General features: G+C 30.4%; 1 protein-coding gene across 1 annotated transcript in view; it reads left to right on the top strand.

Annotated features, from left to right (window-relative positions):
• LOC100166258 (zwei Ig domain protein zig-8-like) overlaps positions 1–20,959 on the top strand; it is a 592,102-nt gene that overhangs the window by 56,059 nt on the left and 515,084 nt on the right. Inside the window, exon 2 of the mRNA XM_029487817.1 lies at positions 9,807–10,192. Within this exon, the coding sequence (XP_029343677.1) occupies positions 10,117–10,192 (76 nt within the window). The 5' untranslated portion in view covers positions 9,807–10,116. The remainder of the gene's footprint in view (positions 1–9,806; positions 10,193–20,959) is intronic.

Here is a 20,959-nt window from a genome sequence, read left to right as displayed (position 1 = left end):
TATGTAAACATTGTATTTTACTACCTAGTCGATTGGATCACATCGAGCGGCTGATGTCTTGAAATTTTATATCAGTTATGAACCTTTCTAACTATTTTCATCTCAAACGGACTAAAGCCCATATTCTGTTTATCTAGTTCTTTTCAGTTTTTTCGTTGTTTTTTCCTTCCAATCTTAACAAGATATACAGTTAGGATAAAGTAGGTGCAATCCGAGTACAATTCAATTAAATCATATATTTTTTCATTAAACCACTCGAAATCCTATCCGAAAAAATAAAATATCATAGTGGCTAAATAATAATTGTCGTGAAACCATCAGTTATTATCACAGTACACTCATCATTTGAAATTAAAAAAAAAAGTTAGCACTCCCTTGATTAAAAACTGAACGTGATATTTTATACTAATCATTGATTGTTATACCTAACGAACTCCGACATTGTTCCATAATAATCAACTTGGAACGATAAATATTTATCTGGTATTAATTAATTTGATTGATGAATTTTAATAATAAAAAAAAAAATACTGGTTTAATTGAGATACCATTAGTGATGATAAAAATGAGTCAATTATTATATTATTTAATATAACCAATTGGAAGTAATATTGTTTTATTGGTTATATATATAGCAATGCGAGTTAATAAGAGATTCGTTTTTTAGTTGAAATGTTCGATAAACCGTTTTTGTTTTGTCGCTAATATTAAAATATTAACCTTCCTCCAACAAAAAAATGAAATATATACAACAATTAATTTTTTTTCTAGAATATAAACACCTCGTGTAATTTATTGCCTACGACGAACCATCATCTCTAATACATTTACAAATTACCAATTTTAATGACAAAGGACTGATCTTGTTTGAAAATAATAGCTAATTACGATATAAAATTCTATTAAGTGGGACGTGGGTATAGTTTAAATAAAATATGCTTACAATGTTTTAAACGTCAGAAAATATTAATAATCTAAATAGTTTAATTTGAACAGCTATGAGTGTATACATTTTTGTAAAAACTAATAGGTAACTTAAAATTGAAATCAAAATTCGTTTATTTGGAGAGAACTGGTAGCTGATCGTACTGTTCAACGCATAAAACAAATTGTTGTTTTTTCTAAGTAATTTTATTATTATTTAAGGAATACAAATCATTACGATCAAAATTTAATGAAAATAATTGATTTATATTTTACTTTAACATGTATATTATATTTTTGTGCTGGATACACGATAAAATGTTTCTGACAGATTTTTCACGAGGTTTTCATTGTTGTAGTTACATGTCTATGATACATACATTTTCTATGTAGTGGAAAAATTTCGAGTAGACTGCCGTGGTTTTATGTGTAAGAGTTTGAATTACAACATTCGAAAATAATAATGAATAATATTTATAGGAATAACTGTATACATTTTTACACTAAAAAATATATATACAAATAAATTCAATACATTTTTAAATACTCAACACTCAGTTAATTAAGTTTTAAGTATATAATATCTTGGGTAGATTGTCACAGCGTTCTTTACGATGAAAAGTATGCAAAGAATTTCAATATACAAACAAACTGTCACTAATTTACTACGGTACAGTCAACGACTTAAATAACTTAAAATGTAATAAATATTTTATGTACCGTCCGCCGATGAAGGATGATTTACAAATAGACATTAACAAAATATATTTTGTATTTTTCGTAATAGTAAAATGGTTTAACAAACATAATATAATTTAATAATATTATTGAGAAAGTATTTAGCTAGTCATTATAATGACTGACATTGAAATGTCTGTCACATTTATGAACAATTATAAATATTTCTATAGCGTTCAAATCTATATCTATATTTAAAAATATTTGGATTAATTAATCAATTAATATATTTACAGATGGTATATACAATGAATGTGTTTTTAATTTTTTCAGAGTAAATTTTATATGCTCAAAAATCATGGAATTGTTAAAACCTAATATTATTATTATGGTTATTTCTACTACGACTGAATGTTTTAATATTGATCGCTATTTAAATATTTTTAAATGTTAAATATTATAAACAGTTATTTGTTTATTTTTAGCCCATCACGCAATTTGAGTATAGTTTTGATATTTTTTTTTTGTAAGTTACCTCTTCATCTAATAATAATATAATATACTTTTATTATTCGATATACCTACGTATGTTATAATATTATTATCTAAGCTCAATATTATGTTTAGACAGATATTTAAATAATTGTTTTTTGATTATTTTTTACTTTATCTTATTCGTCCGACAAAAATATACTTAGGTAATAAATACTATCTATTAATTTAGGTTTTATTAAAGTTCTAATAGGTAACACAATTTATTTAAGGTATCAAACAATAACTAAGGATGTGAAACTCTGTACTAATAATTAGGCGAATAGCGTTGTTATTTAGGTATTTTAAGCTTTGGTCGGTTGATACCATTGTCAATTTAGATGTTAAACAGCTTTTACTAGACGTGATGAGTGTTATTTTATTATACACATCAAATTTTTAGACAGTCTAAAACAAATATTATAATTTATCTAAAATTAAAAAAAAAATACCAAAAATTATATTATTATCATCACACGCGAGACATCATCGATAGCGACATAATATTTTTATGTCGGTTACTGAAAGAATGAAGTAAAAATTATAAACGAAAAACCGAATACGAACCGACGAATCAGCTCAAAAGTATGGGTGACGGTTCTCTTTTAACTATGATAAATTCTAAAATGTATCTTAGGTAACCATTTGAGTTGTGCACTGTCGCGAAGTCGGTACATTTAAAAAATAGCTATAGGAAAAAATAATAATTAAAAGTGTTATCAAAAATATACAAGACACGAGATAATAATATCATCCGAATGGTTATAATACGAAACGATGAGAAACGTTTTAAATATAATAACACGGGACCGAAATAAAAGGGTACATTTTTTTTACGTTCTGTGGGAGGGGGTTGTTTGGGAGGTTATGCGTAAATTTCGGCATGAAATAATATTTCAACACAAACGAAAAAAAAATGAAAATATAAACGTTTTTCACGGGAAAATCGTTTCGGGTGTTTTGCATCCGATACTAGTGATACCTGCTGCGATGAGTTTTTCTCTCTGATGAACGTATTTTATCGCTCATTTGTATACGATCGGCGCCGACGGTGGAGAATTTTTCTTTTACCTACCGACGATATATTTTATGTGTCCAATTAAAAAAAAAAAAAATAAATAAATAGCCTAACCGACCCAAATTCGAATCACTTATGAGACACGAAATGCTTTGGTGTATTCTCTCACCTCCAAGGTTGTTTGGATGCACGCCAATATGGATTTTCTTTATAGGTACGCGAATTATTTTGTCAAAGTAAAATGTAAAATACAACTTTTCTCGTCGAGAATTTAATACAAATAAGATCAAAATGAATCCGTCTTATTGTTTTTTTTTCGTTTCTTTGTTTCCCCACTCGTCTAACTTTAACGCGTAGCACAAATAACAATTATGTGGGTAAAAGCTGGTAACTAACTTAAATTAAATTTCACGTGGCATTATGCTCCTTATTTCTATGCAAAGATATAACGGCTTGTAAAATTACTTTTTATTTCCCTCGATATTCCCCTACGATTTATCATTCAAGAATAATTGATGTCACAAATCATACCGATTTAATATTATTATTATTATTATTATTATTATTATTATTATTATTATTACTATTACTATTATTGTATCAAGGATAACGACGCAGAGTATATTTTTTATTTTCTTGACGGATTTGACTTAGTACTATATCGGTCACAAAAATACTGATATTATAAAGTTTTGTTTTTATCTAGTTTGGAATCAGCTATATACAGGTTGAATTTTTTAAGCATGCTCATCCCCGGTTTTCCCTTTAAGAATACTTTAATTCCAAATTTTAGAATTTTTAAGCACAATATCTAAAGACCATATTTTCAACTTCTTGATATATTTTATACCATTTAAGGAGTGTCCTGTGGCGATACAAACTTCTATATTTAAAATAGAACCCCTATTTTACTGTAAATTATTTAGCGGGTAATTTTCTTGAAAACGTTGATGTATCTAAATAAAAATCCTAATAAGTAGTTTTTAAGTTATTAAAACAACTACTACTAATAAAATAACTAATACTATAAAGATAATATTCCTTAAATATAGTTTTACAAACATTTTTACTAGGTATCTGTAATATTAGTTGTGGTATTCATTGTACTCAGATCATATTTAAAAATTAATAATATTGATAAAGCAATAATAATTACCAACATTTTCAAATCATAAAATTTATAGAATAATTAGACATATAATTATCCCCAGTACACAAAGCTATAAAACTCAAAAACTATTCGTTCGAATTTTGATTTCGATACATCAAATTCGAAAAAAATACCTACTGAAAAATTAAAAGTGAAAAAGGAGGGTTCCTATTTGTAAAACTGAAGTTTGCATTGTCGCGAGATCATCCTTAAATGTTACAAAAAATCTCGAATATTCGAAAATATATGGTGTTCGAGAATATTTAGAAATTCAAAAAATTAGAATTTGAATATTAGGTATATGAATGATTTAAGAATAAAAACAGGCTGAGCATGCTCAAAAATCATCCATGTATAATATAGAATTAAAAATATTATTTTATTACGTACCTAATATGTGGAAATTCTAATAGGAAAACAATGTTATAATATAATTTTGTGTTTGAAAATCAACGAATATTGATTTTATAAGTACCTAGTTAATTACATTTGTTTTATAATTGTTACATATTTTTTATTAATCACCCTCCAAACACTTACACAATGAAGGTATATGCGCCTACAACACCCATAATTAATTAATGCCTTAGCCCTTAGGAGTTTAATTTAATTTTGCGTTTTACGAATTATTTAAAATGAAACTTAGTAATTCGACGGGCATGTATAATAATATTTTTAAAATTGAATTAGCCGTCGTACGCGTCACGTTTAAAAATATCCGAAATCTTTATTTTAATTATGGAAAAAAAAATAATTTGGTTATTTTTAATCGAACGTCTTCGATCGATTTTCGCGGATTATTTGGAAAGAATATTGTTGCCGCTGTCAACGACGTGCAAGCCTAATTTTATTTATTGGTAAGCTCGTGTAGATTAATATATCAGAATAATTACAATATTTAAAAATGTCGTTATGTTTTTACAGTATTCATAGAATATCGCATTAATTCGCCGATTAATGATTTGAAAAAAAAAAAAATCATAACTATATTGAATATTACTCGTACGGATGACCCGCTCGTTATGAGCCACAATTATTATAATAATCGTACGACCTTCAGGTAAATTCGAGTTTGCACTGACTTTGCAGTCGCCAGACCTTTACAAACGTGGGTGATAAATAACGGCTAGGTACCTACGCAATTAGTGCACAATTAATGTACCATGCGCGATGCTCATTTCACAAATAATTAAAGGTGCAGCGTATAATCACTGATAATTTTATAGAAAGAGTAGACACACGAACACGAACCTTTATGCGCACTATATACGTTTAAAACTGTTAAAATAAAAAACTCGCACACATTAGTTCACGTCGGCCTGCGAAATACATTAACGAGTAGTGCTGTAGTCGAGTCTTTAGTCGGGACGGAACAAAACATGATTTGTGAGTCTGTAATTATAATAATATAATATGCGTCGAATAGTCGCAGGAATAAAAGATGTCGAGCCATTATTACGTTAAAATATAATATAATACAATATTATTTAGACGTCTATTAAATATCATGATATTATGCTGTGAGATTGCTGGAGAAAAGAAAACTAATAATTATTTTAGATAATGGTAAAATCTTATGAAATACCAAAGTGTGTGATCTACTATTTTATATTCATCAATATTAGCACATATTATATGCTATAAAATCAAATAGTGCACTTCCTATCCGAGCCATGTAATTCTCAAAAATGTAAATAAATCAAAATCTACCTCAAATAAGAATCACAACTATAATAATTATAGAGCTATACAGTTTTGATGAGAAATTATTGATTATTCCCTACGACGCATCACTGATATTTAGAGCACTCTCATCGAATTCCTTACCATTGTCATATTATTATTTGATACAATAACATTATGGTAAAGGTGTTGTACAATAATTTATTGTAGGAACGTTTGAGTTATCATTAAATGCAGAAGTGTGGCATGTGTTTTTCTAGTATAATCGCTGTGATAAAGTTGTAGCTTATAACTAGTTAGCTAGTTAGGTAACCAATTACATTTTTTTTTCAACGATGTTAAACATTATTAAGAAATTCAAGGAGTGGTTTTAAAAGTGGTTTTCAATGATTACCACAGCAATTTACTATTATTCACCACACAATTGACTCGACTTCAAAATTCTAGTCGATATAAGTACTACCCAATTAGTTTTTCCTTATACTTTTAATTTGCAGACACTAAGTTATTATTAAACTTTTGTGTATCGAGTATCCGAGTGCAATGAGATATTTGTATTGTATAATATAATATACAAGTATATTGAAAAGACGCATTGTAGTTCGTTCCAAGACATTCATTGACACGACATCTGCGAAGACCGTGGTTACCAACGTGATTTTTATGATGCCTTTGGTATACTATGGTATTTAATTATCGACGCGGAAGAAAATCAAAATTTTTTACCACACGTTGAATTATTTTCAAGAGTATTTATTTATTTTTTGAAAGAAATTAATATAACAACGGAAATGAAATAACAATAATCACACCGGTTCTTCGAACAATGGACGCGATCGAATGAATACAATGGGTGGCGTTTCGTCTTTTCCGTGGCAATAAAAGTCCCAAGTCTAAATAAATATATATATATATATATATATATTTATTTTTTATTATTATTATTTTTTCACCTCTCTTTCGTTTTTGTATTTTCGTCACCCGAGAAGGATTTTAATTTTTGTGTGGTTCTTGTTTAAAAACCGACGCATAATGATCCAGAAGTTCTTTCATTCATTTCGTTTCCCTCACCACCGCCACCCCCCTCCCAACCCCGCCAGTCTCCAACGATATCACGTGAATAATGAATAGGGTCATAATTAAAACGTATAGCTCATTCACTAACCCAAAAATACGCTAAATAAATAACAAAATAAAGTACTACTAAACAGCTAATGACGATGATGATCATTGGCTACTTAGACATTTCACTTGTGTATTGTAGTCATTGAATGAAATCCAAGAGGCAAGTCCAAAATTGGAATGCTATGGGTATAATATCTAAGCAAAATAAATTAAGAACGCTTTTTTGTTAATTTAAACTTTATATCTTCGAGAAAAACAAAATAACTTTTGAAACGCCCTTACTTAAATTTAATGTATCCGCACACACACACTATTTCTTTCTTACAGTACACTATGTAGGTAGTTACATAAGTTGTGAACAATTTGATGAACAAAAAATGTGAAACATGCAGTCATGAGAAAAATAATATTTGAATTGAAAAATAGCACACGTCTTGCTTGAAAATGCTGAAATTAAATATATATATTTTGTTTTTTTGATCCCGTGACAATAGATAAATGTATAAAAAGCAGGTAAGTGGATGTCGCTCTGCTGTACAGTAGATTACAAGTGGGTCATTGTATAATGGTTGTATTAGATTTGAATTCAATGATATAATATAATCGTAAAAGAAAAACGATTCTGAGCGGAGACTGAATCTAGGTATAAGATATATTATACTTATATCTATGGTATTAAAAAAAAAATTGACCTATAATAGGTATCTATAATAAATATTATATTTTGTATTTTTTTATTATTTATTTTATCATGTAAGTTGAATTAATATTAAAATATGATAAATTTTTATTCGTTTCTATGGTGATACACAAAGCGTTACAAATTAAAATCCCATTTTTAGCGTTTTTTTGTAATTTTCCGGTGGTTTTTCCCGTGGCATTAAATAACTATTAAGAAAATCGAAAAATGACCTCTCTAAAGTACCATCTTGATCCAATTTGCTAAAAGATAAGGTACTATATGTTGAAATCGAAACACTCCTTCTGGAAGAAATTTTGTATAAAGGATATAAAAATAAAAATAAAAGAAAAAAATAATAAACACTATTGTAAAAACAATAGCTCCCTCGCTCCGCTCAGAATCTAAAATGCTTTTTTAAATATATAAATACACATATTTACACAGGCAGGTAATATATTAATAATATGTATCGAAAAACAATATCGGTATTGTTCAATTTTCAAACGATGATTAGGAGTCCAAAACATATGAACTAATATGTATTTATTAACCTGATAATTATTATTCATTATTAACATAAAATGTATTTATGTGTACCACGACGACTGCTGCTGCTTCACTATGTACATAACAGGTACCTATTAAAGCAGTCTGTATTCCAATTTGTGTAAGCATATTAGTTTAAATTATGTTAAAATATTAAAAATATAACACCTCTCATATGCACTAACATAGGTACACTATATAGATCACGGAAAAAAATTTTTTATAAAAAATTATAATATTATATTTTAACTGGGTAGGTATATAATAAAATTAGTATGCTCGTTATTAGTACTTTTTTTTTCAAATTTTCTGGCATTTATCGATTTAATCGTTTTGAGTAGAAAAAATTCGAGTGAAGGGTAAATAAAGACAGAAAAAACGTGAAAAAAATTGCAAGCACTCTTGTACTATAGTTGACTATGATTTGCCGTTTTTAACGAAATCTCGGAATGCGATTTTATTATTTTGCACTTAGACTGTGAAATTATAGCTACGCCACTCACTAAAAGCGTAGTGCCGACCGATGTGAGACTTGTGCTCGAATCGTATGATTTTTTCATAAATGCCTGTTCGGTATTTAGTTTCGTTTAAGACAACAGCTAGCAGCCGTCGACTGTACTGACAATACACACAAACATCACCACCGCCGTCATCCTTTTAGGCGTAACTACGTTTTAACGAATTAAGGATCACTCCGTCGAATGTATAAAAATACTACTCTGTCGTGTTGTCTGTACGATCATGATGTCACATTATGTCGATGTACTTACCTCCTATACGTATGGGTTATTTGTTTTGCGAAAATAAATTTGAATATAAACATTCTCCGCCGAGTTTAGGTGTAATTCGATTGAACAGGTACGGAGGGCGGCGTACGTATGTATAGGTACTTAATGTTATTCCAACAAAATATTACTGCGCCGGTGTAACAAATAAAACGCTCGCTGGCTCTCCATATAAATTCGACCTAACTCGGTTACTCTAAAAGACATCCGACGAATTCAAAATATACGCGAAATCTATTGGATTCCAAGTGGTGTCTATCCAAACGGAGATGGAGAAAAATAAAACGTCCGCTGAGGCTGCAGTGCGTGCGCGCGCACACCTCCTCGAAACACACTTCAACCGTCGCCACTACTTAACTCCGCTGCCACAAATGGAGTCTGAAAATCCTCAAAACGTTTTTAAGACTTTATATTTCTACGGTAGTATTTTGTTTCTGTTAAAACAAATCTCCGGCACACTTGAATTTTCCGCTGGCGGTTCGGCACTCTACCACGGTCGCAGTGGTCACCTTCGCACTCACTCCCCCCCCTCCCCGACCCGCCCAGCAGACCGCTCGAAATGGATTGGCCCCGTCGTATAAGGTGACAAATTTCCGGGTGGCTTATGTGTGAGTGCGTGCGTTTCTCGCACAAAACGGTATTTGCCGGATGTAACCTAATTTGTATGTTGTTGTATTGTTTCAGGACTGTCAACACAGAACCAGAGAACGGGGAAAAAAAAAAATAAACGCGCCCCTTCTCTAAATTGTCTCCACTTTATTGTTTGTTTTATGCATTTTCTCTGCGCGCCGTCCGATCGATTCGCGTCGCTATGTTGACATTAACGGCACTGGGAGTAGACTTAATGTCCTAGGGCGGTCGGATAAAAAAAAAAAAAAAAACAACTAAAAGGCGAAGAGTATAGTGTGGGAGAAGAGTGCGGAAAACAAAGAGAAGGAATAAGATTTAAAAAAAAAATTGTAAGCAGGGGGCGCGTTTACTGCACTTTAGGAGGATGTACTCGACAAAAGCAACAGCCATGACGTTCCTGGTGGCCATATTTGCAGTGAGCCCACTTCAGTCTTCCGAAGGTAAGATATTTACATTTTAAATTACGTATAAGGGTGATTATATTTGCACTATCATTATCGTCTTGAAAAGTATTAACGTTTTTGGAAATATTTCCAATCACATTTTGAAGTGATTACATAACGACATGAGTCGTATTGTGTGAATATTATTGTATTCGTCAAGTCACTGACATTATTAAAGCTCATTGTTTTCCCTACACATTTTTACAAACTACATAACTAAAGAAAAATGGCAAGTCAATTCTGTGCAGAAAAATGTACGCGTGGTAATCAACGTGTTAATATTGTAGGCATAATATAAATTCTCAATTTATATATTACATACAGAGTTATTCATCAAGATTGCTCGCGCTCGCTTTTTCATTTAATAATAAAATTATTAAAATTCTGGTTTTTGGAATCATTATAAATATGGGGTAAGTACTCAAAGACGATTTTTTAAATACTTGAATTTTTTTTACCGCTTACTCAAGGAGTGTCCTGTGGCGACTCAACTTCTGTTTTTCAAATGAGAATCACCTTTTCGATTGTAATTTTTTTTTTATATAATTTTCTTAAAAATGTTGACGTACCATAAACGAAATTCAGAAAAGTAGTTTTTGAATTATTTTACTTTGTGCACTAAGGATAATAGATCCACGGTAATGGGTTTGGAAGATTTGGAGGATATGGTGATAAAAATTGTGGACGGTTAATAATAATTTATCGACATTAGTGATCTGTAAAACCAATTTCAAGGACTTTTATTCTTTGAATAAACATTTTAATAACTGCAGAGAAACTACTCGTCTGAATTTTGAATTAGGTATATCAAAATGTTCAATAAATATATCCACTAAATAATTTACAATGAAAAAGGAGGTTCTCGTTTGAAAAACAGAAGTTTGTATCACCACAGGACACTCCTAAATTAGTAAAAAAAAAAAAAAGAATTTGAAATAAAAGTCTTTGAGTAGGTATATTTAAAAATTCCAAAAATTGGAATTTGAATAATTTCATTAATGGAAAAATAATGGTGGTAAACATGATTGGTGAATCACTCTGTATATTACCTATGTGATATTTGTTCTGTGTTTTAGTCGAATTATATTATAATATAATATTATTTACTATTATGTATTATTTCATATTTAAAAATACAATTCAATTGTTAAATATTATTAAAACGTACTACTAATTTTATTAATTTTGAATAGTCTCGAATACCTTCAGTGTATTTATTTAGGTATTATTATTATTAATTATTATTATTGTTATTGTCGTTTATTCGGGTTTAACGTTTAATGGCCGCCGACGCGACGGTTTAAATGCTTCTGTTTAATAATTTTACTGCCTCACTTAAAGTTCTTGATTATTCGAATTATTTAGTTTTATCCGTAGGAGTACACCAGATTTCGCAAAGCTGCATTATTACCGACTACCGAGTAAACCTAAATCCCATAGCAATTAAATTTGAATTATCACAAGTTAATATATCACTGTTCATATTCATTATGTCTCCCACACCCCGAGAAACTTCACTTTTATTTTAACGCCTCATTAACAACTTTTAACAAGGCTCCAAGTCACCACAAGGAGAAGTAATTTTCTTTGAAAGTAAAAGTTTTCGCTATTTCTTTTTTTCGAATTACAATTTAATTTGTTTCTTTCCATACCATTTGTAAGTTTTTCGCTGTATCGTAATTTCGTGATTATACTGTTATCCTTCTTTTAACTAGCCCCTTGTTTTCACTACCTATACCTACTTACCTAGGTACCTATTAATTATAATTTTTTCTCCGAAATATAATGTAACAAATGATAAACTTAATTATCAGTTTGTCTTTCGTGTAAATTGGACAACCCTCCTTATACGTATTTAATTTAAATTACAGTAAAAAGTTAATGCATATAGTGCAAAATTTGCATGTATACCTATATATAGGTAAACTATAGATATACCTATTTTAGGGTAAAAATATATAATATGTAATATATATATATATATATATTTCGCATGACAAGTTAGAGCAAGACACTATTGAAAATTTACAATTTTTAAAAGTTAATATAGTCATAAAATATAAATATTATAAACAAAACAGATTGTATGGGTTAAAATTCAACATGACATATTACATAGGTAAAATTAGTACGTAGATAAGCTAATAAAATAAAATAAGACAAACAATGGGAAAATTAAGTAAACGATGTGATAACAATAGTAAGGATACTAGCAAGCTCTGTACGGTAACTATCATAGCTCGGAGATAATATATTGAACAATAAATATTAATGTCCAGGTATTGTATCCAATCAACTACGGCCCTCCTATATATTAGCTGTGTGGATCTCATTTGGATTGCGCCTTTGTTTGTGATTCGTGTCTCGAGTCACAGCAGTAAGGGGTTGTGTATCTATATAGTTTGCACCATGTCATTACACCTCCCACGGCCAGTCCGCTAGACTTGACGTTTTATTTACTGGGAAAATAATGTCATATAATATTTGATTGTATACGTTCGATTTAAAAATTGTAGAGAAAAAAAATACACATACCATAAATTCTGTTTTTATATCATATTGTAAAAAAAAATTATAATTTTGTGTCATCTTATCAGTTATCAGTCCTCCTTATCGCCCTCTAAGACTGCTATATAAAATGAAAATATGTCGCTATCCCCGCCCCTCCCTGTGGGCGGCCTTGTTACGATGATTTATAAATAACTAAATAAGAATTAATATTACAATACAATTATTATTGATAATACAATATATTATGTTTAGTGTTTGAAAATTTCATGAAATTTAAAAAAATGAATATTTTCATTTCATGAAATATTTCAATTATCATTATTTTTGTAGTTTTGTCTTGTAAAATATTAAATAATTATTCTAAATAAATTAAATACCTCATTAGTCATTGACACACATTTTTTTCTTAGTTTTAATGTATAATAATATAATATTGTATTTTTTTGCTGTACCTATTATTTGATGTAAAAATGTAAAATAAATAAGGAATAGATAGGTATATTGTATATGTATACCATGTACGTGCGGTAACTTATATAGTTATATGTTAAAAATCAGATCAGAGTTTTCTTGATCGAGAATCCTTATGACATGTATTTGTATAATTGTATATAAAAAAAATATAATAAAAATAAAAATATAAAAATGGAATATAAATTTAAAAAAAAACGCTTGGGTATAACGTTTATCATATAATGCGTGTTATCATATAATGTAATAATTATGTTATGTTATGAAGATCATTGTTTCTTATTAATGTTAACATGTATTATAATTATATAAAACAAAAAACATAATAAATATTAAAAAGAAACAGTAAAAGGAAACCAGTACTTAGGTATATATTATAAAGATCATAGTTTTCTTGCTAACGATTCACATGAAATAATATAAATTATAATTGTAATTTATATATGATAAAAATATAAAACAAAATAATATTTAAAAAATAAAAATCCAATATTTCACAACTTAGTGAAATATTTCAAAATTAAATATTTCATTTGAAATATTTCTCATACTTCAAACACTAATTATGTTGCATAAACATTTATTTTTTATTCTTTTAAACCATATTACTATAGCTATATTTTATAAATTCAAAAATAAATAAATAACGTAACTTTAATTAATAAGTTAATTGAACGTTTTCATATGAATATCAACTTAACTAAGTTAAAAAAAATAGGATAACTATTAATTATAGACTTTTAAAAATATTTTCTGTCAACTTAACTTAACTCAATTATAAATTACCGTTAACTTGCCAAAGCTTGTTATTATGATATCTGTAGGTATATACGTTTTAATCATTTTAATATATTTACTGCCGCGTACACGATATTATTATCAGCGATGAACTTCATCAACAAATCTGATACAGATTGTTATATTATTCTAAACATGCAAATGATTAAGTGACTGTTGGAATAACTAAATTTACAATATTCAAATTAGGCGACTGGAGGTGATATCAAGGATTCGTAGAAACCGATGTCTGAGAACTGCTTACAAATCCCTCGTGTAAAGGAGAGAGTGGCTTGCGATAGTGAAGTTCAAAATATCTAGACATGCATCTCCTTGAGATACGCTTATTTCGAAGTTATTTGATTGATATGTTTATAGTATTCCAATTTCATTTAACGACGAACAAACAAACTAAATAGACACGAAAAGTGTCAATTTCTAAAATGTAATTGAATAATAAAAACAATCGCTTTAAGGTGTACGTGTTATGGTATTAACTATTAATATTAGTGCACGTTATAACGGACATAGCACAAAATTACTGAGACAAAATTACTAAATTACCAATACTAATAATAATATATTTTTAAAAGATACAATTTATTTCACCAAAGTCGACGGTTAATAATTATAAATCGTAAATGGTTTTGTAACGTTTTGTGAGATAATCGATAGGTAGTAATTATTCGCTTTATTTACTTTATGCAATTAGTGGAGACATCCTAATGAATCATAAATTGTAAATGTAATATCTATCATTAAGTGACTAAGTAATTTGCGGTAAAAATGATTCTTTTTGCCTACTATATTGTATAATTCACAACTAATTCAAATTTTAATCGCTCATTCTAATAATATAATATAGCTTGCCTGCAATACTCTGGCATGAGTATAATAATCGCCGTAGGGTTATTATAATTTAATTTACCCATTGCTGTCAATGGACGTAAATTTGTTTGGGTTTAATACGCGGAGTATTAATAAAATAATTTACAGTCAACGTGTTTTGAACTTTTAATACACCTAGAAATTCCTAATTATTATTTGATACCATAATAATATTGTAGTAACCATTCGAGTATTTAATTTTTTGATAGTTTCGGATTGGAATGGCGTTATTAAGCACGTGTCTATCTGCAATAACTGTAGTATGATAATATGATACTAACTCTATAAATACTATTCTGTATCTACATGTTTCCATATTATGTCTTATTCGTTTTGATCGAATACGTTGCTGACTCTACAGTACAAGAACACAGTAACTACACCTCTTATAAAAAATTGTCGTTTTTACATATTAATCATACTCCTTGTTAAAATCCGGATTTTTTTTATTCTAACCTCTTTGAAATATTACCATTAGTGTATGATTTAGTAACCACTAACTACCAGATTATTTGTACGACAAGTTTTTTTCAAAACCCAAAATACAGTATCTGCATTATTACATAAATATAAAATATTTCTATACCTCGTTATCAAAAATTATAAGCAAAAATGATCGGTTTAGTAAACTGGTTCTCTTGCAAAATATTAAAAGAGGTAGTTATACTGTGTTTCATTTTTGGGTGGACAGCGCCACCACTATTGTCCATTGACCGTTTTCAATCAAAAGCGTGCCAGATTTTGAGTTTCCTATAATATCGGCCTAAGCCTAACCTAACCTTCATCGGTTTAGTCCTCGGCGATATTTACAGCGTATGGTGCCACCGAAGTTTTTGCGCAGACATCGTAATAACACGAGCGGTTATCGTATATAGTTTATCTTACGTGGGGGAGGAAAAAACAATATATATATATATATATATATCACTCAAGCGAAGCCTCCAAGTCTAAAACGATACAATGTGTACGATTTCCAAAACTCTCAAGCCAGGCACACACACACACACACACCACACACTCACGCGCATATTTTTGAGACGAACTCTTGCAGTCCGTCGTATGTTTCAATCGTCCACGTATACCTACATAATATTATTATTTTACATTATTTCTATACACACCTCTGACCCTTCCTCTCGCTCCGATCGGCTACAGGCGTGGTCTACATAATGGACGTTGTCGTCGTACTACAATAAATACCGCGGTCGACGGTTCGATTTCAATTGGAACGATAGAAACCTCCGCCGCCGACGTGGGCGTTCCGCCCCCCCCCCCCGGGTCGCGAGTGCGATAAAAACCCGTCGGCGAGTACAACTACACACCGTAGTACATAACACTGTGACGGGATTTAATTTGCACAAATTCGTTTTGGCGTATCCGTCCGCTCGCGCACACACGCACGTCCGTATCATAATATATACAGCGTCCCGTTCCGGGCGTGTGCAGTGCGCGCACATGTCGGGCATAACCGCAATAACGGTCGGCAGCGGTTATGTAGCGGACGACCGCGCGGTACACGCTCGGTAACCGCTCGATAACCCCCCCCCCCCCAACCGACGATATTATTCGCGATGCAGCGCACGGAGGTCGGGCGCTGCCGCCGCGCCGTGCCAGCCGGATTTGCCGGCGAATTTATTGCCGATAAGTTTGGCCTGGACCGGCAGCGTTCTTGGCACAAAACAAGATTCGGCTGCCAGCAAAAGTACAAAAGTTTCATTAAAGATAAAGAACCACCCTCTCAAACTTTACACTTCACAGTAATTACCATCGAAGCGGAATTTATCTACGAAAATAATAAATGAACCCGCGAGAAATGTACCGCCGCCGCCGCCACTGCACCGGTGTGGTGCGCGCACTCTCGTCGTCCCAGCGGCAGTCGTGGCCCGACGGAGTGTTGGACTCCTTTGCTCCTCCGTATTAGAAATATATCTATATTAAAATGCCGAATCCACCCCCCCCCCCCCTCTGACTGTGTTTCACCACCATTCCATTAGCATTGTCGTCGGGGACTTTTGATAGTATGACGATCGTTGCCAAGAGTTCACCCCCTCCCCCCGCCACACAACCACACTTGTAGTCGAAAATATAAAATATATTCGAATATACCTACGAATTTTGCGCCTAGCTTCGGCTGCTACCTTGCATAGCATAATGATATTATCACAACAATACAATACGAGCCGGCCTGATTTAAAACGAAAACCATCGGAAACGGATCACCAAACAATATATATACGTAGGTACTTATTTATCGTTCTGGATTGCAAATTGCAATCGTAACTGCGGGTAGTTAATTATTGTTATTTTCTCATTTCATTAAACAATTTGTCGTAGGTATGAAAACAGTTATGGGTGACATATTTGGGGGGAAATAATTATGATTTGTATTTTCCATTTAAGTTCTTTAATATTAATTTTTTGCTACATAATAATTACATAATTCGGTTAATAACACATTAATAAGGCAAGTATAATATTATAATATTTAAGCGTGGATATGGGACATAATCTTGAAACAAATATAAAAATGACAAATTATACTTGTACAGGTACCTCGCATTGTAGTATGGTTCGCGTGTGAATGGGGCGCACGCAAATGTTGACATTTCGAATACAAACAAACCCAAATTTTTTTTCCTTCACTTTATGTTGTCGTACATAAATTATTAGGGTTCGCGTTAAACGCAAAACGTCAGACCGTGTCCATTCATGGATGTAAAAAATAAACAATTGTCGAGTGCATATTATTATAGTATAATTTTTAATACTCCTTGATATCATTATTTATCGATGTAAGTACTGCAGCACAGTTTATCTGGGTATTAAGAACCTATAATATGTGCCTATGTATTATTTTGAGTTGCATACGCAATTCCACTATAATACACATTTATACGTAAAATGCAATAATTCATATTATTATTATACGTTACTACAAGCGAATTATTATTAAACTCCCGAGTCCGCGCATATTAATGGCATTTTAGATAATGTACACAAAACTGTACTCCGGAAACTTAAATATTGCTCTTTTTAATGTATATACAAGTATATAATACCCACGTAGTACGGCGGGAATACACACTAACACACAATATATATATTTATTATTTCTAGTTGGCCATCCACCATAAAGCAATAGTTCGTATATAATGAATATTACTGCTCGACAAATTATTCATATTCCTGAGGGAAATCTGTAGAAAGTTTTGAGACGTATGTAAATTGCACGGTATTAAGTGTTGTAGCAGTATTATTGTCAATGCGGCCCGAAAACGACTTCGGGAAGACACCCGAAGTAGGTGGGTGCCTACGTGAATATTGCAAACAAAACGGAGAAATGTAGTTTTAATAAAACATATTATTATTATGATAATAAAATATATGGCGTAATATTATATTGTTATTTATTATTCACGTCGCAGTAGAATAATTTGCACTTTGTGATGCACGCTGAACGTCTGGAACATAATAAATTGCGTTCAAAAAACATTTTAATTAGTAGGTAGGTTGTGCGTATATTTCTGCCGTGTAAAAGTTTCGTATTCGAAACGAACCAAAGTAAAACACGAAATTAATACCAAACTCCGCAGAGCGAGAGTGCGCGTGCAGTAGGTATATTACTTTGTTTTATTCGTAAACATAATGTAATACGAAAATTATTACAACAGATTGTTAAATCAAAGTATAACTTTAAAATTCCGAAGATTAACGAACGCTGCAGCAGCAGGTAAGCTTGTTGGTTTTTATATCGCGCGCGAGGGAACGTTTGCATAGAATTATTACACATTATATTCTCCGAGACGTACACACCCGCCCGTGGTACCTACGCCCACACTCTGCAGACGGTGCTATAAAACTTTACTGCCGGCGATGGTATTCGAATTTACAAGAGTAATTTTTTCGAAGATTCCCATTACGCGTGATTTAGCCGACAACAAAAGGCGCGTTATAAATTTTTTATTTTTTATTGCTACAGCATCAACGCCACAGTTATTAGCTTACAATTTGATTGTAATATAATTATAATGTACATTAAGGGGTTTTACAATGGTGTTTAAAAATATTGATATAAATTAAATTAAACTAAGTTGTGTATTTAAATTTTTTTTTTAAATGTGATTATTTTTTGTGTGTCAACATAGGGGCCTAAAGCTTCGTACCTAGTTATAGATTTCCTGGTATTTCGCATTCTTCTCTGGCCTCCGTGAAGATTTGGCAATGAATGATGATGACGTGTTTAACTGTGATTAAAGAATTGCAAGAACGGCACGTCGGAGGTTCGGTCTTTTCCATTATAGGTATCCAAGTATAATATTCTCGTGTGGCCAATTCTAAGTCGGTTCATTATGACCTCTTCTTTTCGATTTGAATATGTTATAATATTATTATGCCACATCGGACGGCGGTACCCGGGTGTAGGGTTTTTCACCGAGTTATACAGGTACCTAACAAAAATAATACGACAATCTACGATGATAATTATTTACAATACCTACATACCAAATTCGATAAAACTGCGATAGGTAGTTGTTTATATTAAATAAATGTGTACCTGCTTGACGTTTATTATATTATCATATTTCTTATAATTCTGGATAACTTTTTGTAAACAATAATTATATTTTTTATATATATTTGAAAACAATAGCTGCAGGTGCCTAAAACTGAAAAAATTACTTTTGTTTTAAACATTGCCATATTTGGTAATTTGTAATTTTTAAATTTGTTTCAAGATTATGCCCTACGCTTAAATATTCTCGCCTATTTTTAATGTGTTATTAACTGAATTGTATAATTATGTGGCAAAAAAAAATATTAAAGAATTTAAATATAAAATACAAATCATAATTATTTCCCCCCAAATACGTCACCTATAACTGCTCATAATATACTTACGACAAATTGTTTAGTAAAATGAGAAGATAAAAATAATTAAGTACCCACAGTTATCCAGAACAATATAAGTACATAAGTACCAATAGGAAATTCTATAATAAAATTGCGATAATTGTTTATATTTAATAAACGTGTACTTGCTTGAAGTGTATTATATATTTCTTATAATTCCGGATAATGTTTTGTAAACAATAATTAGATTTTTATATGTATGTGCAAACAGTAGCTGCGGTGCCTACCACTGAAAAAAATACTTTTGTTTGAACATTACCATATTTTGAATTAAAAGCGTATTCGTTTTATGTTTCCGTTAATATGATTTCATTATATTTTTGTTTGTTTCCGTTGTCACAATGTATAATGTCTGCAATTCATGATTCATATTTTAATTATTCAGCACTACAAACTAAAAACACATTTTTTTTTTACCGTATGATATTTCGGACAAAATTAACAACAAAATGTATTCATATCGTTGTTGATGAATATACTCCGTGAATCAGAAAATGAATTTATGTAGTTCGCGAAAAATCAATAGTGAACAAAAATAATTCCAACAAAACACGTAATATTTCCCTTAAAAAAATTTAATCCGATTAAACCTAAATGCAATTATTACGAAGCATTATAATAATATGTACCAGCGTATCGAAAAATGAAGTACGATAATAGTTAAAATATTATTATAATAAAGATAATATTCTTATTTTGAAGTTATATTTTATTTCAAATCGATTTTGAGTGTAATTTTTTTTTTCTTAATTTTATCATTGTAATAAGAATTGATTCACAATATTATTAAAACCAGAAGTTTGAAACGTTAAAATTATAAAAAAAATAACGTTATAATATATTTAACATGATCGGGTATAAATACTGTCTTCGTGGTATAGTTACTTCTAATATATAAATACATTAATCATGTTATTTTACATTTAATTTCTTCTATAATCAATCAAAACTATTATATTATTAGAACGAGTGTAATTACAATCGGTTTTAATATTTACTTTGATTTCATACTTAGAATATTTAGCGAACGTTTAAAACAAAATCGAAATTTTTTATATTAGTACATAATATATCATATAAAGGGAGTGTAGGGCACGAAAAGTTGAAAGAAACAATTTCGTAGACAATCTGAAATAATGTAATATCGGCATATCGCCCACCGCATCATCAGACTTATGGTGCTTTGGATTCACTAATGGATTTTCT

The sequence above is a fragment of the Acyrthosiphon pisum genome, chromosome A1, assembly GCF_005508785.2.
Source record: "Acyrthosiphon pisum isolate AL4f chromosome A1, pea_aphid_22Mar2018_4r6ur, whole genome shotgun sequence".
Taxonomy (NCBI): domain Eukaryota; kingdom Metazoa; phylum Arthropoda; class Insecta; order Hemiptera; family Aphididae; genus Acyrthosiphon; species Acyrthosiphon pisum.
This window is presented reverse-complemented; position numbering and strand designations above follow the sequence as displayed.